General features: G+C 41.7%; 1 protein-coding gene across 2 annotated transcripts in view; it reads left to right on the plus strand.

Moving 5' to 3' along the window:
• Nucleotides 1-22,798, plus strand: part of LOC145399973 (uncharacterized) — a 58,064-nt gene that overhangs the window by 22,742 nt on the left and 12,524 nt on the right. For both annotated transcript variants that reach the window (XM_080272469.1, XM_080272471.1), the window contains exons 5-7: nucleotides 1,432-1,588; nucleotides 6,186-6,279; nucleotides 10,442-10,565. In XM_080272469.1, coding sequence (XP_080128595.1) covers nucleotides 1,432-1,588; nucleotides 6,186-6,279; nucleotides 10,442-10,565 — 375 coding nt within the window. The remainder of the gene's footprint in view (nucleotides 1-1,431; nucleotides 1,589-6,185; nucleotides 6,280-10,441; nucleotides 10,566-22,798) is intronic.

Raw genomic sequence — 22,798 nt, forward strand, 5'->3', positions numbered from 1 at the left:
TGCTCTAGCCCAACAGGTTTGAGACATTGTACAGACAATACTCATACCCTGCATAGGGCATAGGCAAAATAAGTAAACACTGTTGGTGTTAATTGATTTGGCATTGTCTGGCAACTCGCCCCAGGTCTTTACATGGTTCAGAATTAGCCTGCCTGATACGAAGAGGAAAATCTCATTTTTATGCAGCTTTACTTAATAAGAAACCACCATTTGTACAAACATAGCATAACAGATGTTCAAAAACATATTGAAAAACTTTCACTTTCAATGTTGCTGTCACGAATTGCGTACCATATATTTTCGCGAATTATTGATATTGCAGACTTGCATGATGTCGCCATGTATTGTGATTTCTTTGTTTAGAAACGTGCGATTTATGAGATTCCACTGTACAGTTCATGTATTAGATGGAGTCTGCTGGATACCGTAGAGGTTATCTACATGGTAAGTAGTGTTTGTGTGACATTGTAATGGAGATAGGTATAGATTAATTTTATGTGAGACTAGGAGTGAAGTGGGCTGTATCATTTCACCATTGTTGTCCTATATGATGTTTATAATGATGGTGGTAAAAACTCTCAACTGAGGTCAGTAGATACAGCTATGAAAATGAACCAGGATGGAAGTAGGTGGGAAATTTTTACTTACTTGTATTCAGATGTGTGATAGAGAGAGAATTCCAGGGGCATGAATGGTGAATGAATGAATGCTGGTATGTAGGCCATTTCACTGGGCATGCTATTGCTAGTCCTCTCTTTGTCATGCTATCACTTTCCCTGTTTTTTTGGTCCCTGCCTTGGCTCATCCATTGATGGGAAAAAGATAAGGATGATGATGTATGCAAGTGGCACTGTAACATAATATTATCAGAGAATGAAAAACAGCTCCAGAATGTGGTGAAGAGTGATATAATGTATATATGTGTAGAAAGAAAATGAAGATAACAGCCATAAATGTTAGAATCTGATAGGAAATAATACAATATGAAATAACTTACTGCAGTTTTAAGTACAGGATGTATTTGGAGATAAAAATCATTTGGAATACCCAGGAGAATAAACATGCAATTATCGCTTACAGAGAACAGCTCTTGGTGGAAGATCAGTTGGAGAAACTAATCCCCCCCCCCTCTCGCTCTCTCTCTCTAAGTTTCTCAAATGTTTTGTGTCCCAGAACAAAATAAAACAATGCTTAGAATTGCCAGACCCTACATGAATATGAAAAATTGGGTTAGGTTGATTATGACTATTATGCAAAATCTCCTGTCCTTTAGAAGTGACGTACATATCAGTACACTGTATATGTAATCATTAAATGTACTGTGTATACTGTAATTACAAAATGATAATAGAAAAGTAACCAAAATTTTAGAGTGATATTAGTATGAAATGTCACTTTACTTATTTTTATTTAATTTATTTATCTTCTCAGTGAGTATGCCAGACAGTGTGGACAACAGTGGTGAAAGTGATGCTACAGTTGATGATGATGATGATCCTGCACCAAATTTTGACGATCTAAGGGATGAGCAACGAGCGCAGCTAGATATTTTAGCCAAGTTAGACGGCTCTTCACCATCAAAGCCATTGTAAGTGTGACATTTTGTGATACTTGTAACTACTGATGATGTAGCTACCTTCTGAAGGATTCTTAATCCTTTCATGCATGATGACTCAATGTGAGTCATAATCCGTGCAATCTGAAGAGTAACCGAGGATGCAACATGACACAAATTCCCTATAAATGATTGTAGAAACTTTTCCTGTGGATGAATTTGTGTCAAGTTTTGGTGAGTCAAAGATGAGGATGGCTAGGTCTAAGGGAAATGTATGGCAACACCCGAGAGCTATTGGAGGGGCAAGCTGCCTATTTTTAGCTCTGTGTCCTCCCAGCAGTCAGCCTAGTAGGGTGTCTGAGTGCGCGGCCAGCCATCTTATTCCACGTTTTCTGTTACTTCACCATCCATACCTTATGTGTATTATAGTGATAGTGTGTTATATATAGTGCAGTATGCTTGTGAAAAAGGGTTATAAGTGTTTCTTATATATTTTCAGAGAAAGCTAAATGAGAAAAATCATAACCGATTTTCACCGTTCCCCTCCTTTTACACTAAAACTACAATGTGACGCAAGGGCTTATCAGAGAAGGAGTACATGCAATACGTGTTTAGTGGGAGTGAAAGTGAAGAAAGCAGTGAGAGTGAATCTGATAGTGAATCTGGTGAGGAGGAGCGAGTGAGGAGGAGGAAAGGGAGGGCAAAATCTGCCCCAAAGGGAGGAGATTAATGCAAAGCCGCGGTCAAGGCCGCGGCAATCAACATTACAGACAGTAGTAGCACCATCATTACCACCACTCCTTTCACCACTGCTCTAGCTACTGCTGTCACCACTGTCACTACTCCTGTCACCACTGCCATCATTCCTATGACAACTGACACCACTGTTATCACTGCAACCACTCCTACCACCGCTGGTATAACTCCTGCCACCACTGGAACCACCATGACCATGGAGACTGAGCTGTACCATACTGATGAAAGCACACAGCAGTAAATCACATTGCAAACACACACACACACACACACACACACACACACACACACAGGCTGTGATTGTACCTGTCCTCTTCTCCACAACTCTGTCTCCTCTCAAAAAACACTACAACACTGCTAGAGGATGTGAGTAACCAGCTTATTTGTCTAGTTTTTATACTATTATATTGTAAGGTATAAATTGTGTGTTTGCTATATATTTCTCGTAGGGAAAATGTGGTGCATTTCATTGCTATTCTCTCAGTCATTTTACTCGTAAAGTAGTATAGGCCGCATCAAAAATCTGAAGAAAGCATGATCAAGCTGATGATTTCTTATGCATACTTTTGTAAAACAAAGTAACCTATGTGTGTAAGTAATTATTTGGGGAAAAGTTTCGAAAGATGAACATACTCAGTGCTGTTACCATGCGCAACCCATCATAACTTTTCAAAATTCATTTTCTCAATAACAATAAGGGTTATAATGCTGTGAATTATATCATGGGCTTCCTTAACCTTTGGGCTACAAAACTGGATAGAATTTACATATATGTTTGTTACAGTGTCACAAATAACATACGAAATAATAAACAAAGCAGACATTTTTAGGCGATTTTTGTAGTTTTTTTTTTAATTACTCGAAAACTATTGGACACATCAACTTGAAACCAGACTCATTTGAAAGCTTGTGAAATTCTTCATATAGACATGTCCTTTGCAACTGCACGTCACGGGAAAAATTTTTCAGTGATGTTGGAAAGCTGTTAGTTTTCACCTAAATAAGGTTTATTCTTGCTTCATTTCTTCACGTTTATTCATCTGTTTTATGCTTTTTTTTTCTTTTTTTTCATATCTGACAGTATAAACATTAGCAACGATGGTAGGATGCGATTTATAACAATATAAGCATTTCTTATGGGTAAATTTGGCCATAGAATTTTTTTCTTCTTTTCCGCGCGAGCGGAGGCAGCCTGAGCGAGGTTTTGGTTTTGTGCGGGGAACCGAAACTTATTGAAAATTATGGTGCACGAGAGGGTTAAGCTCTTCTACCTATTGGTGTGCTCAGATACGGTGAAACTGTGAGAGAGTTGTTTTGACAGCCAAAGTTGAGAAAAGAAATTTTGTATCATGACTGTGCTAGTAAAACAGTTTTGAAGCTCCTAAAATTTCTTAGTGCTCAGTCAGTATAGTTAGGGAAAAGAAAAGAAAGAAAGAAAAAAAAAAAGTATTGTGTCACTACCCATGCTTAACACTCAGAAACATGGCTGAATCATTGTGATACATGGACCATTCATTTGCACGTTCTTCAGCCTCAGGGACACAATACTCTTTTGTTAATTGTATTGTCGTGGGAGTCAGAGTGAGTGCAACTGAATCTTCATCTCCACCCACTGCCCTCTTAGCCTGGCTTGCCACAACTTAGCATCAATATTCACCAGTTTCATTAAATATTCTCTCTTCTAAAAGAGGGTAAGGTTCTGAGGAGAGTGAGTGGGTGATTTGCGTAAAATATCTAATTAGGTACCTCAGCAACATTTAAACAGGAAAAATGTGTGTGTGTGTGTGTGTGTGTGTGTTTGTGTGTGTGTGTGTGTGTGTGTGTGTGTGTGTGTGTGTGTGTGTGTGTGTGTGTGTGTGTGGTGGGAGGAGGGGGGATCCAATGTTACACAGTGCTCACACAAGAAGAAGTTTGAAATTTTGAATAAGGAGGGGATCAAGGATATGACTGGGGGGCATCTGGACCCCCCAGTCCTCTTACCCCAGGTACGTAACCTGACGTGGATGAGAAGCTGCTAATAGAGAGAGTTAGCTTTCCCATTTCACCAGCTTTTTGAACTTATCATGTGGTCATCTTCCATTGATCACCTTCATTTTTTCATTAACATGGAGAGTTGTTCACTGTGCAATCCCAAACATTTTCCTCAAACTTTGTACACCAATCTGCATGCACGGTACGTGTCTGTGTGCACGGTATGTTTTACATTGTCATCTCAAAAATTATGAACAAAAATGGTTATACAGTATGACAGCCTTGGAGTCTAGAATAGTAGACCATGAATACTGCTGGTAAAAGCCAGGTAGTATGTTCTAGCCTATCCTTTATTTCCATCAATTTTTGTAACATCATAGCCATCTCTTGAACTTATTCTCTGTTGAACACCACCTTTCCTCTTCTTAACCTCACCTTTTCCTCACAGAAACACAGCTCATTGAAGCCACTTACAGCAGCTCCTACTCTGCATTCCCCCACCATCTGTGTTTCATTTTAAATCCAAAGCTGGGGCATGGTGTGTGGTTTGCCACAAGGGTGTGGGAAGCAGTTCCATCCTGTACACTGTTTGTGATAAGTGGGTGCTTACCGTATGTAGTGGTATAAGAGGTAGACTGCAAGATACCGATAATACTAATATCTTGTATGTGGTATGTTGGGGAGAGCATGTAGGGATTGTCAGGCGTGAAAGGATTGATCTTGCTGGTGAGACTCTTGAGTGTGTGGAAGAGTTTTGTTAATTGGGGGACATGTTTTGTGCTAGTGTTGAGACTGGCTCTGTGGCTAGGGTAAGAAGTGGTTGGAGGAAGTTTAGGGACCTGTTGCCTCTCCTGACATTGAGAAGACTCTCCCTCCATGCTAAAGGATCTTTGTATACGGCATGCATTAGGAATGTGATGCTGTATAGTAGTGAGGCCTGTGGATGTAGTAAAAGAAAGGATATTCATAGGCTCAGATGTACCGAAACGACAATGACTGCTTGGATATGTAATGTGTCCTTGAAAGTGAAGTCTGGGTGTGCTTGGTTTACGATGAAAGAGTTGAGAGGAAGGATGGAAATGGAATATATTGATGTTGTCTTGAAGAAGGGTAATTGAGATGGTTTGGGCTTGTGAAGAGGGTGGAGGATGGTAATTGAATGCGGTAAGTGAGAAGTGTGAATATTGGGGGTAGGGTTGTGAGAGGCAGACTGGAAAAGACGTGGGACATGGTCATGGATTGTGACCTCAGAGCCAAGGGACTGAACAGGGAGGCTCCCAGAGATCAGGCAGCATGGAGAGCCACAATTAAGTAGCAGGGCCAACACACGTAAGCATGTTGGAGCCTTTATAAATGAAATGAAGTGAAAACGGGAAGGTTTGGGGATGTTGAGAGAATGGAGGATGTTAACAAGGTTCAAAGGGTGAGAGGTATGAATGTTTAGGACAGAGTTGCAAGAGGCAGACCAGACCACAAAAGACCTGGGACATGGTCATAAAGTGTAACCTCAGGGATAAGGGACTGAATAGGGAGGCTGCTAGAGATCAAGCAGTATGGAGAGCTGCCATCAGGTGACCAAGGCGAATGCATGCAAGCATGTTGGAGCCTTTTCAAATGATGTAAAACAAAACAGATTATTCCACATTATGTGAATCTATATGTCTGCCTGCCTACAGCCAGATGCCTTAACCTTGGAAGGGACCTCCATCCCCCACCATCATGCTGCCCTCCCTCCAAGTCACATCACTTATCCATCTACCTCTCCACACCATCCCTGCATCTCATCCTTCGTCTTCCACCCCTCTGTCCCCTTACGCTCACTCACATGCACTGTCTTAGCGAGAGTCTTATTTTCATTCTTCATATGGTGAAACCATCACATGGTACTTCTTTAAAATTTCAGGCCGAGTGAAAAAACAATAAATCGCATCAGAAGGTATGACCCTACACGTGCAGAGAGTGAGCAGAATAAAACCAAGTCTGCAACAGAGAAGGAGGTAAGTTGCGATGGCTGGGACGTCCGCTCTCTCCGGCTGCTTGTGTGTGTGTGTATGTGTGTGTGTGTCAGCAAAATTATGTCAGATTAGATTTTAAAAAACTGAAAAAAACAATTAACACATGCATGCAGAACCTTAATGGCTAGAAATGGTCTATAGTGCAGTGAAGTAATTCCAGATAAGTCATTGAGTAGTGATAACATGCAGTGATGATGGATGTAGTGAACCATGCATGATGAGTTCTGATGCAAGGAAACTTTATATTGTATAATGTGAAAGCTGTATATTTTTTTATTTTATGCATCTAATTTAGATTTTAAAGAGTGACTATCTTGTCAGGTATGCCTAGACTATGAGACTGCAGCAAGAATAGCAAAGAAGGTAGGCGAGGCTTGAAATTTCCCTTTTTTGCGTTTTTGGCTGAGTTTTCTGGGAAAGAATAAAATTGGCTGTTATTGTCCTGAAAACACTGCCAGACATTTTTACCACCACAATAAACATCAGCAACAAGAATGTGAACAACATGTATCAAGGGATGATTGTTGCAATGGATGTAAGTACAGGTATACCCCGGTTTAACGATGCATTTGGTTAGGTAAAACCCTATTGCTAGGCAGGATATTGTATATTGGGGTAGATTTAACATGTAAAGTACAAGGGGGTGGTTTTCAGCCTTGGGTTTCCCCCCCAACCAAGTCCAAAACCCACCCAAGTGAGGCCAAAAAAATCTAAATGGCCTAACAGCTGTAAAAGAAGCAAACCTAAGCCTAACACCTGTAAATAACTCATTAAAGCCAACAGATAAAATCTGAAAATCATAAAAAATAAGTCAGAAAATATCAAACATCTTTCATCACTTATGTCTTGTAAGTCCATGTCTGGTTCTGGTCGTCATCCTTGCTATCCCCCCCCAAGACTAGGGGACGTGGTGCCCCTAGCACTCATTCATCTTTCTCAACGCCCTCAAACCCCATCTCTGGAGAAGGGTTGGGGGGGGGGGAGCCTGGTAAGGTGGGTTGATGGTAGCGGGAGTCTGATGCACTAGCTCTAGGGGTGGTGATGGAGTGCGATGCGATGACTCGGACAGTGGTAATGGGGTGCTATATGATGGCTCTGGGGGTGGCAATGGAGTGCGATGCTATGACAGAGGATGTGGTGAGGGAGACAGCTATGGTGAGGTGAGGTGGCGAGGGAGACCATTGCAATGACTGATGAGGTAGCGAGGGAGACAGGTGCCGTGGCTCATGTCGTGGCAAGGGAGACAGAGGCAGTGGCTGAAGTGGTGTGGGAGATGGAGGCTGGGGCGAGGAAGGCAGCAATGGAATGGCAGTGTCGCAGTGGAGACACAGGTGACATGGGAGACAGGGATCAGCTGGAGGTGAGGTCCAGCACTAGGGACCGAGCATGTCCTTGGCAGAAGGAGGCCCATCGTGTCTCTGCTGGTCGATGGCTGGGGAGATGCTGTGCTGGTTGTGGGCTGGAGAGATGCTCTGCTGGTTGAGGGCTGGGAAGATGCTCTGCTGGTTGGGGGCTGGAGAGATTCTCTGTGGATCGCTGGCATGGTAGGGGCCTGATTGAAGAAGGCAGTGATTGTAGTCTGCCTGGCTGCCCTCTTTTCCTCCATCATCATCCTGTACACCTTCATTCCCGCCTTCAGCTTATCAGCTGCATTACTACTTCAATCTGGGAGAGGGTCATGCGTGCGCATGAACACAATGACCTTGTCCACCTTGGTCACCATCTCCCTCAGAATTTTCATATTGAGGGCTCCACTTCAAGGATGACCTCCCCGTCCTGTGTCTCCTAGGAGGGTGCTCCTGCCGAATCTCCATATTGAGGAGCTCCTCATTGCTGAGCTCCTCCCTGTGGCCTTCCAGGACGTCCTCCTCGTCAGCCTCCCCAAGGCCAGCCTCGTCTGACAGTTCAACAATTTCCTGCCACACACTTTGCACCGGCGGAGCTTGCATGCCCTCTGGGAAGCCGGTGAAGGAGTGAATGCACTCCAGCTGCAGCTTCTGCCACACACCATTCAAGGTGGGCTGGCTAACTTTCCACCACACAGCAGTGATGTTTTCTATGGTGTGGCATATAGTATAGCCTTCCCAGAACGTTTGCACTGTAGCCTTGTCATCTCTGTTACAGGTCCTCACCAATTGCTGCTTAGTGCAGCGGAGGTAATATGCTTTAAATGTTGCGATCACCCCTTGGTCTGTGGGTTGCAACAAGGACATGGTGTTAGGGGGCAGGAACACTGCTATGTTGCTTGCCCAATCCTTCATTGCAGGAGGGTGGCTAGGCGCGTTGTCTACCACCACAAGAAATCTGTTGGCTAAGTTCTCCTTGGAGGCATACCTCTTGAGGACACGAGAGAGGTAGACGTGAAAATAGGAAGAACAGATGTCGGAAGTCAGCCAGGCCTTCTTGATTGATTTCCAAATCATCCCTAAATTCTCCTTCACGTACCCCACCAGAGCCCTGGGGTTCTCGGAGTGGTAGACCTGTAGTGGCTTCAACCTGAGGTCGCCCTCGGGGTTGTCCCCCAGCAGCAGTGTAAGCTGGTCCTTCAAGGCCTTGAACTTTGGCGTAGACTTTTCCTCTGTTGCATGGAATGTCTTTGAGGACATTCTCTTTCCGAAAGAGCCCTGTCTTGTCAAAACTCAAAGCCTGTTTCTTGCTGTAGCCACCCTCTGTGATGATGCACTTCAGCTCGTCAGGAAACGCTGCCGCCGCCATCATATCCGCACTCGCTGCCTCACCATACATCGTCGTGTGGTACAGGTTTGCCCGCTGATTGAAGCGGTGAAACCATCCATGGCTAGCCTTAAATGTTTCACTGTCATCAAGATTCTGCCTCACCTTTATTTCCTCCCATAGTGAGAAAGCCATGGTGCAAATGATAGCCTGACTTGTGGGTGCCTTTCTCCTGTTCTGGTCCTCCACCCATATGCGGAACATCTGCTCCAGCTCCTCCATCGGAGGCTCTCTATGACAGGTGATACGGAAGGTGGATAAGGTTGCAGCCATCCCAGCGGCAGCCTTAATGACCTCCCCCTTCTTGATAATGGTGGAGACAGTCAACTGGACCAGGCGGAGAGCCAAGGCGATGGCACACGCACACTCACCTTTGTCGTGGCGCTTGAGAATATCAAACTTCACTTCCAGAGAGACAGTTTTACAAGCACGCTTCACGGGAACATTGCCAGCACCAGCACTAGCAGGCCGCTTACCACCACGACTTGGGTCTCCACTAGCACCACCACATGCAGTGCCCTTACCAGTCATGGTCACACTTATTTAGGCCAAAATCACACAAAATCGCACTCCATACACGATTAGTATCACTGCTCTACGGGGGAAGTGGTGGCTCAATCGGTAGAGAGGTGGCCTGCGGCCCTACTGGACCCAGGTTCAAATCCCCACAGGGTCAGGGAACAGTTTAAGGATTTGAATTTCATAAAGTCATACTTTACTGATCTACCAGAAGACCAGCTGACATGTTATAAAAATACTCCTGCTAATACCAATGCACCAGTCCTTTATGAGACAGTCCTAGCATGTATTCAATATGGACAATGGGTGTTAGTGCCAAAGTGGTGACATGTAGAGGTGTATGGTGTGTAGGAGGACTACTGGGCCTTGGGAACAGGCTGTGAAGCCTATGCCCAGAGTCAGACACACATTAAAAAAAAAAAAAAAAAAAAATGCGATAGCAGCTTGCGTAATGTTGGTGATGTAACATGATGTGGGGTGGGCGAGTGTAAGACAGTTCCTCACTCAGAGGTGGCCTATGTGAGAAGAACAATGTGGGTGACTGCAGGGTGAGCGATGGCTGTGGGGGCTGCGCAAGCGTTTCTGCACATCCTGGGAGGCGGGCGGGCTCAGCTGGCCGCGGGAACATGTATGATTCAAAATTTGGGCCCATCGCCAGTGGACAAGACCTCGGAGAGCCCATCGTTAAACTGGGGCGCGGACGTCATCAAGCAGGGTATGGTGGTATTTCCAGCTTCATCACTAAGCCGGGTTATCATATATCGGGGTATACCTGTAATTATTAGCATTAACGAATAGCAACTTTCATGTCCTGAAGCCCTTGATCTGTTGATTGACAGTGTACTTACCTGTGGAAACAGGATAGTGTAAAACATTTAATTTTCTCTTACAGATTCCTTCAGTGGAGATGCCTGTTAAGAAAGATAAGTTTGTGCAAGTTGCTGAGAACTTGAAATTTGGGCAAGGGTCGTCTAACTTCAGCTTGCTGGCTCAGTTCTCACAGCAGAGGGCAAAGGGTAAGGAGTTAACTGTATTTTAGTGAATTATACTGAAGAGTAGCCTCAGAATTTCTTGTGTGCTGTTTGTCATTACAATTTTTTAAAAATGTTTGTGGAATTATTATTAACCTTTGTTTCTTGTATCAATTAGCTTAGGGAAATTTTCAGGCCATTATGCTGATTTATTTCAGTGTTTATACACCATAATGTATTTTTAAAATTAAAATCCATTTTTTTCCCAACAAATTTCTCACAGCTCAGCTTTATTTCTTAGTATATGTTCGCTTACATCGAGTCCTTAACACTGGACACCATTTTTGCATCAGTACTGACAGGCTAGATTAGGTTTGATTAGAATAGCTATTGCAGTACATCCATACCCCAATTTCTGGCAGCGTTTGGTCAGCGAGTATGTCATATATCGAAGCAGTTTTCCCCATAAGATATTGAAGAAAAGCCAGAAATGCATTCCAGGCTAAAACCCAAACTCTGATATACCTTAATCAATAGAGACTGACCCTGAAACACCATAGGTAATGTTATCCCCATAAACAGTACTACTGCTAAAAAATTAGATATCAGACATCATATGCAGGAAGGTAAAGTGGTGGGATGTGTTGTGTGTGATGCATCAGGGTAACTGACAGGCAGGCAGCTGGCAGCATGCCAAGCAGGTTTGGGGTTGGGCTGGAGGATGGGGAGGGAGACAAGCAGGGGTGGGGGAACTGGAGGGAGACAAGGTGGAGTGGAGGAAGGAGACAAGTAGGGGTGGAGGAGGATGAGGGGACAAGGAGGGAGGCAAACAGAGGTGGAGGAGGGCAGGGGGACAGGGAGGAAGACAAGTGAGGGTGGGGGAGGGTGGGGAGACAGGGAGGGAGACACACACACACACACACACACACAGGTCATTGACAGAGATGGAGCTCTTCCTGGATCGTGGGGAAATAATCCCTGAATCAGCGACGAAAAGACCTGCCTATTTGTGATTATGTTATTGAGTGCGTGAGTGGTGGTCCCATCAGACAGTAGTTAAAAAATTGCGGTTTTGGTCATAAAAACAACAAGATATAGAGAAAATAGAAAGTCTCCATGTGGTTGACTCATGGCGGAAAGGGATGGTGCAATGTTTACAAGTAGCGAGAGAGAGTTCGAGGGCTTCTCTTAAGAAGACGTGAGAAATGGAAGTATATTAAGTTGAACCAAACAAGAATAGCAGGTGTCGAGAAAACAGCGGAGAGGAATGTCCAGGAAAAAAAAAAAGGTATGGGCGGTAATTAAAGAGTTACAGGAACGGACCATAGAGCAGGAAAATGAGATCAAAAGTCTGCGAAATAAACTGGAAAAAATTTGTACACGAAGTGAAGAACAAGAAAGAGACATTACTGAATTAAAAGTGAGCAATGAATTAGCCTCAAATGAAATAAAACAGCTTAAGAGGGAGAATAAAAGATTGGGCGAAGAAAGAGACAGGATGAAAAGCAAACCAGATTAGTATGAATCCAAATCAAGAATACAGGACAAGCACATTAAAGAAATCAAGGAGCAACATAAGGGGTGGAAGAAAATTCAGGAAGAGGGAAATATAAATTTGAAAGAGATTATAGAACAACAGAGCAAGGAAAAGGTGGAGAGAGAAGTGGTTAGGGTGCTGAGAAGTAGAGAATCTTTAGTTAGGGATGTAGCAGATAAGAAAAAATGTGTAATAATTTCAGGAGTTAAAGAAAAACATATGACAATATGATCAGAAAGAGAAAGAGAAGAACTGAGTAAGGTTAAAGAAATAATATCAGTAATCATGGAGGAAAACAACGAAGCTCAAGAAGAGATTGAAGAGATGTTTAGGTTAGGAAAGTACAGTACGAGGAAGGAGGGGCAAGGCCATTGAAGGTAAAGTTTAAGTCTCAGGCAACAGTAAATGAAATTATAAGTAGAACATGGAAATTATCAGAGAAGGAAGGGTTAAAAAATGTTTGGATAAGGAGAGATGCAAATGAGGAAGAAAGAGCTAAAATAAAGGAGTTAGTAAAGGAAGCAAAGGTAAAAAATGAGCAGAGAACAGAGGAAGAGAAGACAGTGTTTTATTGGAGAGTCATGGATCAGAAATTAAGGAAGTGGTACCGCCGGAGAGAAGGAGAAAAGAGGGTACAAAAAACATCAAAAATAATTGGAAGGTGGCATATGCTAATGTTGATGGTTTAATATCGGCAAGGCTAGAAATCAACAATTTTTTGAGGGTACATGAACCTGATGTTATGTGCTTCTTAGAGACCAAATTAAGAGAAGATATTGATGTTCATATTGGAGATGGTAATTACAAACTGTGGAGAAGAAACAGAAAAGAAAAAACGGGAGGAGGAGTGATGATAGCAGTGAAGAACAACATGAATGTAGATACCATGGAAATGGGAGAAGGCAGGGCCAAAGTGATAAATATGAAATCAGAAACTGGAGAGAACAGCAAGAGAGATATGGCAGTAGTGTATGTTCCCCCTAAGACAAGAGCATGGAGTGATGATGATGAATACCAGGAAATGTTGTCAGACATGGCTAATTATTTACAGAAAATGATTGAGAAAAGCAACAACATAATTTTAATGGGTGACTTCAATTGTAAAGAGGTGAACTGGGAGGAATGGGACTCAGGAGGCAGCGAAGATTCGTGGGGCACTACATTATTAAATATAACAATGAACAATGTGATGACGCAGTGGGTCATCACACGGTTCCGCGGTGAGGACACACCAGCAAGATTAGACTTGCTGTTTACCAAAGAACCCAATGTAATTGAATCATTGGAATATCTATGTCCTATTGGAAAAAGTGATCATGTGGTCATTGAGTTCCAGATGTTAACAGGGAACGTGGAGCTAGGAGACGAGGTTTACAGGCAGGGAAGATACAACTTTGGAAAAGCAGACTTTACAGGTTTGAGAAAATTTTTGAAAATGCAGGTTGGAGAAAATTCAGAGAATCAAGAGAGATACAGAAGAAGTGGGATATTTTTCTAGCCTTCTATAATTCAGGAGTGGAAAAATTTGCGCCAAGAGTAAGGGGGAAAGAAAACAGAAAAAAGGAATGGTTTAATAGAAGGTGTATGATAGCAAAAAAAGAGAGAGACACGGCATGGAACAACTGGAGAAAGAGAGGTAACAACAGAACAAAGGAGGAATATAAAAGAACTAAAAATGAATACACAAGAATACGTAGAGAGGAAGAAACGAATTTTAAAAAAAGTATAATAGACAAATGTAAGGATGAACCCAAACTGTTTTATAGATTAGTCAATGGCAAACTGAAACAAAAGGGAGGAATCACCAAACTGAAAGTAGAAGGAGAGGTCTATAAAGATAAAGCAATGCAAGCAGAAATAATGAACAAATGTTTCCAATCAGTTTTCACAAATGAAAAGGAGTTTGTGGAAGGGGTGGGAGTGACAAGAAATGTAGTGATAAAAGATATAAAAGTGGAAGTACAGGAAGTGTATAAATTACTGGAAAGTCAAGCTGTAAGGAAAGCCCCAGGACCAGATGGAATCTCTAATTGGGTACTGAAGGAATGCAGAAAACAAATGGCGGATAAGATTCACAGTTTAATTGTGTGTTCTCTGCAAGAGGGGAAAGTGCCTCAAGAATGGAAGAGGGCATATGTGGTACCAATTTATAAGGGAGGAATCAGGGAAGAACCCCTGAATTATAGACCAGTGTCCCTAACCAGCATGGTTGCAAAATTGTGCGAAAGAATTCTGAAAGATAGATGGATAAAATATCTGGAAGAGATGAATATTTTGGCTGATAGTCAGTTTGGATTTAGAAGTGGAAGGTCATGTGTTTCCAACTTGCTGAGTTTTTACTCAAGAGCGATTGATGTGCTACAGGAGAGAGATGGTTGGGTGGATTGTGTGTATTTAAATTTGGAGAAGGCTTTTGGCAAGGTACCTCATCAGAGACTAATGTGGAAACTAGGGCATATAAGAGGACTGAAGGGGAACCTCTTGGAATGGATGAGAGACTTTTTGAGACACAGACAAATGAGGACAGTAATAAGGGATAGGATGTCTGGATGGAGGAAAATAAGTGGAGTCCCACAGGGCTCGGTGTTGGCGCCAGTAATGTTCCTGATTTATGTAAATGATATGGTAGATGAGTGAACAGTTATGCAAGTCTGTTTGCTGATTATGCAAAGATCTTGAGGAAGGTAGAGGTTGAGGAGGATTGTAAAATGCTGCAGGAGGATCTGGATAGGATACACGATTGGAGCCGGATGTGGGAAATGAAATTTAATTAAAGCAAAGAAATGTAAAATATTGGAAATGGGTAAAAGTACCAAGAGGCCATCATTGAATTATTTGATGGGTAATGATCCAATCACAAAAGCAAGAGAAGAGAAAGATTTGGGAGTGCTGGTCCAGGACAGTGTGTCACCTGTAAAACACATTAACAAGGCAGTTAGAGAGACATATAAATATACTCCTGACTAATATAAGAGTAGCCTTTCATTATATGGATGAGGAGATGATGAAAAAATTGATAGTGGCAATGATTCACCTCAGGTTAGAATATGCAGCAGTAGTGTGGTCCCCACACAAAAAGAAAGATATAGACAAGATTGAGAGAATACAAAGAACAGCAACCAAAATGGTCCCCAGTCTGGCAGATCTGTCGTACAGAGAGAGGCTGGAAAAGCTGGATTTACCTTCCTTATAGGAAAGGAGAAAGAGAGGAGACATGATAGCAGTGTTCAGGACCATGGTGGGAGTAGATAAAATTGACAAAGAAGATCTGTTTTTATGGGATAAGAGAATAACAAGAGGACACGGAATGAAACTGAAGAAACCAAGCTGCTTGAAGGATATCAAGAAATATAGTTTTTCTTATAGATGTATAGACCTGTGGAATAGTCTGGACAGAGAGATCGTCCAGTATAAAAACTTAAACGAGTTTAAAGCTAAATTTGACTTATTGAGAAACAGAGACGGTACCCCACGAGCGTAGCTTATTTCTTGTATATTGCAATTAGGTAAATACAATTAGGTACACACACACACACACACACACACACACACACACACACACACACACACACACACACACAGATAGATAGATAGATAATTTATTGACCAGGGCAGTACATAATATAAATATAAATATCACATGAGCAATATATGTGAACTGTAGTCCAGCAAACAATGATAATTTATAGTGGCATTCAGTAGTAAACATTCAAGATATTGTGTATTATTTTACAGGTCAATTCTGGTACAAATTGATTAGAGAATAGCTGATCCATGGTATTGAATTGATACGTTTCTTTAATATTCTGAGTCAACGTACACTCTTCCACTACTTGCTTCTCTGTCTGTATCTCACCACACAAACACAGCCACGCTTCAGGAGGCAAACGGCCTTGACCTCTCGTATTCCACTTCCCTGTCTCACACACTAACCGATGACTACATGTTCTAAATTGGGTAAATGACAACCGATGCTTTTCATCAATAGTATGTCTCGCAGTATAAATGTTATGAACAGCCATCGTTGGGTTCAAACTAAAATATGTTGTTGTTCTTGATGACATCCCATCTGTGATGCTAGATGTTATCTTCTGACAATCATTATTATTAGGTATATCCTCAAGCAAAAACTCTGTCATTTTCCTACCAGTATCAATGCCCGGATCCCTAACTAAATTCATAGCAAATAATAATGGATCGTCATCATACATTGCTTTCTCCTGCCACATCTTGCGGAAAAACCTATGCTGTCTAGAACGAACCATGGTTGACAAAGGAGGGTAACCGGATTCTACGTATCATACATCATTGCAAGTTGCTCGTCTCACATCCAGCAACTGCTTTGAACACCAGTTATAAAGTTTAGTCATCAGTTTCCAATTGGCTCCAATCCATGACTCAGCACCATACAGAAGTGATGAAATTAATGCAGCATCAAAATCGTGTTTTTTTTTTTTGTAACAAAAGGTACAGCATTAGTCTTCTTGATAAATGAAACAAATTGTAATACATGTGACATTTTTAACTTGGCATGTAACTTGACAGCAGAGGACGCCGATCCATTGCAAGTGAACGGCAACCCAAGCTACACATAGGATTTGCATGCATCAACGGATGAACGTCATCTCTGCTGCCATGTATCACAAAAAAATTTCATTTTAGACTGATTAATTATCATGCCATACTCTTGACAGTATAACTGTAATAGTGATAATTTATTCAACATGTTTTTATGTGACATAGACAACAGTACTGCATCACCCATCAAAACCAGAATATATAACCACTTCAAGAACCCATCATAACTGTTTCTCTTAATCATACGTATTAATTCATCAACAAAAATAACAGATAACATACATGACATAGGAGAACCCTGTCACCCACCAAGGCACTTCCTTTTCAGCTTTCTGTTACACAATACATTGCAACCAGAACCGACAACAACACTGAGCCACACCCTAATCACCGAAGCACGCGAAACAGAACATGTCTCGGAACCCTGTCGTAAGCTTGCTTGAAATCAGTGTTACAAAAAGAATAAATTTCTTTTTCCCAGCCACATCACATAATAAGCGCAGGCAAACTATTTGCTCGAGACATCCTCCGTCCCTTTGCACTCCAGCCTGCTGTCTACATGGCTTAAACCATCGAGCAAGTCTCGAACACAATGCCATGTCTTATAACTTAACAATACTGTTTATAACATTTATCCCCCTATAGTTCATTACATCTGCTTTGCTACCCTTTTTACATATCGTACATAATTTAGCTTTGGTCCAACTTTGAGGGTAAATTCCAGACACAAATACAGAATTAAAGGTACTTGTAACATAAAACATCCACTGCACTGGCAAAATTTTCCTGACACCTGGTGGTATCCCGTCGGGTCCATTTGCTTTCTCAGACTTCAATACTTTTACCTGTTCATGAACCTCATTAGGAGAAATTGGGTCATCTAATATAGGTACATAAACATTAGTTAAGAATTCCTCTCTATTTAGACATGGAATATTTGGTGGATTAAAAGTTGTTTCATAATCATTCTTGAACTCATCATCAGAAGGAGTAATAATTTTGTCATAAGATTTACCATACATACCTTTCCAGTTTATAGCTTGCCATACACTCAAGTGATCTTTATTCTCTAATACCCTCTCCCATCTACCAACAGATTCATTCACAATTTGAGCCTGCTAAACCCTTCCACTTGCACTAGCACACTGGTACAACACAGTAGTTAAATCATTGACTATGTTATTAATATCACTTGACACTACAGGAGCATTAAATCATTGACTATGTTATTAATATAACTTGACACTACAGGAGCATATGCATTTTGCAACTAATTACCTAAAAGTCTACCATCAATTTCTTTCATTTGAATCAGTTTAACACACATACTCCGTGACTGCGAACTGTGAGGAACAGGATGATCACCAAGATAGTTAGCACTATCACACAAGCCTGCTAGGTCAACATTGGAGACTGAAATAGACATAGAAATGGAGGTATGATCTGAGGGCAAATTTTTATTAGTATGCACTAAAAAAATGTTCACACACACACACACACACACACACACACACACACACACACACACACACACACACACACACACACACACACACACACACACACACACACTCGGGAGACAAGTTGGGGTGGGGGAGATGGGGAGTTGGATAACCGGGGGTGGGGGAGGGTTGGGGGATGGAGATTGAGACATGCCTGACAGTGCTGAGCATGGTGGGGGATGGAGGAGGGATGGAAGGAAAAGTGAGGGGATGGAGGGAGGACAGGGAGAGCCATGTGCATCACCACATCCTGTCCAGACATGCATGTTTCAAACCTAGGGAGGGGTGGAGTGTTCAGACTAGCGAATTGGTGGCAGTTCAGATTGTGGGGATGTTCCCCCATTTCTTTTGTTCAGTCTTGCGAATCGTCGGTTATCGATGTGTCGTAAATCGGGGTATGGGTGTACTGATGTGCAAGAGTTTCATCCTTCAGTGAGTTATTTATGTATCTTTATATCCTGTATGGGGTTAAGGCATCCGACAATAGATAGATAGATAGATAAAAAAAAATCTGAAATCCATGATGTACGATTGTGATCCCTAGTTTCTTTACCCCCCTGGCTCAGGGAAGTTGAAGCCAGGGGTGAAGAACAGCCAGGTGAGCGGACATGGTTAGTCTAGCAGTCAGATTATGGTTCGTGATGATGGAATGACTTACACACATCAAGCCCAACATTGTCACTGATGCCTGCCTTATAACCACAGTCATGGAATACAACTGGAATGTTTAGTCCTGTAATATAAGTGAAACAGGATGAAGGCATCAGTATGACTTAATGCACTCTGTTGATACTACTCGGTTTCCCATGCATTATGTGAACATAGTTCCTGTTCGAACTAGCTTTTTCTGTGTTCACAGTACTCTCAAAGCACCAAATGAATTTCAGAGTAGTGACTAGTCAGGCTTAATAAGAAGGAACGAAAGCAGCAAGAAGAATGTATGTATAAAACTGATATCTGCTCAGTGATATATCCCCAGTATTACAGTAAACCCTTGATGCTCGCGGATTTGAAGCTCACAGATTTGATTACTCTCAGAATTTTCACTCTGGTGATAAATAATAATGAATAGTGAAATAAAATTTAAAAATGTAGAGTTTGAGTGGCACATGCATATGTATTTGGTGGCCACCAGATGGCAGAGCATCACTCAGTCACGAGTCAGCTCCCGCCCAAACTTTGGTTGTGTTTGTGCACTGTGCCCTCACTCTCATCTAAGTTTCTTCAATTTGCTGTCAACATGACCCAAAAACGCAAGTTAGATAACCAACGGAAAAGTGGAAATGCACAAAAGAAGACCAAAAGGCAAATGAAAGTAATGACTCCCCTGCTGCCAACGGGGATGCAGATGATGCACAATAAACATCACACATTGATCATAACTCATCATACTTAACTACCTTTTCAATAATTAATCTTCCTTCAGAAAGGTATTGTACTTTGATGAGAATTAATGAGAATATATTGACATCACTCTACTGTATCGTATTTTTAAAATCTTTATTTATTTATTTTTTTAATTGATTGTATTATGCATTATGGTCATGCATAATCATTTATCATTATCATTAAAGCATCAGAAACCATTTTCTTTATCATGTTGGCATATTTTCAGTTTGGGAGGGGTAACTAATTTGATGCTCGCAGATTTTCCATTCTTACGGAGGTCTCTGTTCCCTAACCCCCGTGAGCATCAAGGGTTTACTGTACTTGAATTAGTTGCTTCAGTGTTTTAGTAATAACGTACCACAAAGCTGCTTCAAGAGTATGTACGGTGAACACTTTGATAAAGGTAGTTTGAACAGAAAACGTGTTTACATGATGCGTGGGAAACCAGGAAACATTCGAAGAGTGCATTAAATGATATTAATGCCTTCATACTTAGTGAAATTTCATGACAAATATTTCAGTCATATTCCATGACTGTGGTTATTTGGGAGGAGTCAGTGACAGTCTGGGGCTTGATGTATGTGAGGCATTCTGTCATTGTGAACCATCATCAGACTGCTAGACTAACTGTGTCCGCTTGGCTGGCATTTCTTCAGCCCCGGCTTTGACTTCCCTCGAGCCAGGGGGATAAAGAAACTAGGGATGTACCGTACTGTCCTAAAAATTTGCCCAGGCTCTACCATCCCACAAGGTTGTCAAAGTCTCATGTATGTATAAATTACCTCAGTAGTGAAAGCTTGAAGAGGTTAATGAAGCTAGTTTTTAATGAGTTCACTGTAAGAGATCAGTTGTATAATAGTAAACAGTGATCAGGAAATATACAGTACAGTATACAGTAATCTCCTCTTCATCCGATGCTGCGTTACCCGACATCCATTATTATGTGACAAAGCAAATAATTTACTGAATTAAAGCGATATCCTAACTGCACATGGAAGCCAAACTTTTTAAACTACCAGGTACTCCTTGCAACACCTCTTCACCATTGACAGTGCCCACCAAAACAAAGGCCACATTTTTTATAATTAAAACTATGTTAACATAGCATATTAGTTGCATAATTATCTATCCTTCCATCAATCATCCAATCCTACGTTGCCCCATGAGGAGTGTAGGAGCCCGGGGCTAGGCAAGTTCATCCTGACATTTAAGATGGGAGTGACCAGCCTCACTCATCCCTGAGTGGCATTACATGAGCAGTACACCCTAGTCACCCCTTGGATATAAACCTTCACCAGCTCAATCCGACTGGAGTGCCATAATTACTCACTAAACCACCAGGTACCATAATTTGGTTATATGGTTACCACCCAGTGTAGTAAATGGTTTCCTGGTATACAGGAAACCACTTGGCTTGTCACTCAGAGTAGAGTCACCCACAGGCAGAAGGAAGAGGAAAGATGAAGGAAAGAAAGACGGAAGAGGGAGTGTAAAGTCACCCGTAAGCAGAAGGATAAGTAAAGAATGACAGAAAAGTAAGGAAAGAAAGAAGGAAGGAGGAAAGGAAAGGACAGACACCTGAGTGGAGCACTACATCGAGTGAGCGGATGGTGAGTGCCCCCACCTGCCTCCACTTATATAATAAATATATAAACATTGGCATCAGAAATTCATTATTGAAACAGGTTGTGCATAGTGAGAGAGGGAGAAATGTGTAGGGTTTTATATGGGTTATATCCCCTGTAGAGGAGTTGGGAGGGTACAGTGGCATTATCTGAAAAAGTGCATTATCCGACGGTCTTGGCTGAATTGTGACTGATAAGTGAGGGATCAGTTAGTAAAAGGTTACAGATCTCATTTTATCATTTGTTGCATTCCCCCTGTACAGCTTATTTAACTCTGATGCAACAGATTACTAACTTGATATTGGTGATACCAATTCTGCAATTTCAGCCACAAAATATAGGGTATATATTATCACCAAATACTGTACTGTAGTCACATACCACTTCATACAAACTGCCTCTTCTAGTTAGATTCTTGCCTGTTGGCAGTTTTAGTTTATCTTGTACTTTCTCCACATTCCACATTCACTGTACTATCTTGCTTTAAAGCAAGCCGTCTAATTTTCTCTTTCTTCTTCCTGATGTCAGATACATTGTGTTTGGCAATAGCAAATTCATTCATCATTTTTCCTGCAGGAACACAGCTTCTAATTTATCCAGAATTTTCACTTTATCAGCAGTATGTGATGTTACATGCATCCTCTTGACATCTTTAGTCTTTGTAGAGGTTCCATTTGCATTTAGAGCCAACTTAGGGAGAATCAACTTTGGAAATACCAGACAGTGAAATAGTAAGTCAATGAATCACTTGATGCTATGAATGCTCACATGTGTTCGAAGAAAGATAGCCTTGTGATGACCTAGTGTAATGTGAGACCAAACAAATTATGACTGCGTTCCACCTGGCGAGTTAAAATGGTCCTGGAAATTTTTAAAACACATTTTTGGAATTCAGATTGCTTCAGTTTTGTCTGGATGAACCGAATTCCAGACAATAGGGTCCAAACCAGAGAGATTATACCGTAGCTCAGTACTGTTCTGTACAATCCCATTATGTGAATTTTAGCCAAGTAACTCCATCTTATGCAGTATCTGTGATGAATGGGTGCATAAGAGATGTAGTTGTATTACAGATAGACTGTGAGGCAGTGCTGAGTTCATGTGTGTGGTTTGTCGGGGAGAGCATGTAGACGTTGTCAGGTGTGAAAAGATTGATCTTGCTGGTGAGTCTCTTGAGTATGTGGAAGAGTTTTGTTATTTAGGGGAAATGTTATGTGCTGGAGGTGGGGTTGGAGCTAACTCTATGGCTAGGGTAAGGAGTGGCTGAGGGAGATGTTGCCTTTCCTGACACCGAGAGGGTTCTCCCTGTGTGCTAAGGGATTTTTGTATGCGACATGTGTTAGAGTGTAATGCTGTATGGTAGTGAGACCTGGGCAGTAAAAGAAGAAGATATGCACAGGCTCAGACATACAGAAATTACAGTGATTAGGTGGATGTGCTGTGTGCCTTTGAATGCGAGGCCTGGGGGACTAGGTTTATGATGGAAGAGTTAAGAGGAAAGGTGGAACTGGAGAGTGTAGGTGTTGTGATGAGGGTAGGTAGATTGAGATGGTTTGGGCATGTGGAGAGGATGGGGGATAACAGTTAGGTACAGAAAGTAAGAAGTGTGAATGTTGGGGTTAAGGTTACGAAAGGCAGACCTGAGAA

The sequence above is a fragment of the Coenobita brevimanus genome, chromosome 51 (assembly GCF_032717465.1).
Source record: "Coenobita brevimanus isolate Jiangsu-jjx chromosome 51, ASM3271746v2, whole genome shotgun sequence".
NCBI classification, from domain to species: domain Eukaryota; kingdom Metazoa; phylum Arthropoda; class Malacostraca; order Decapoda; family Coenobitidae; genus Coenobita; species Coenobita brevimanus.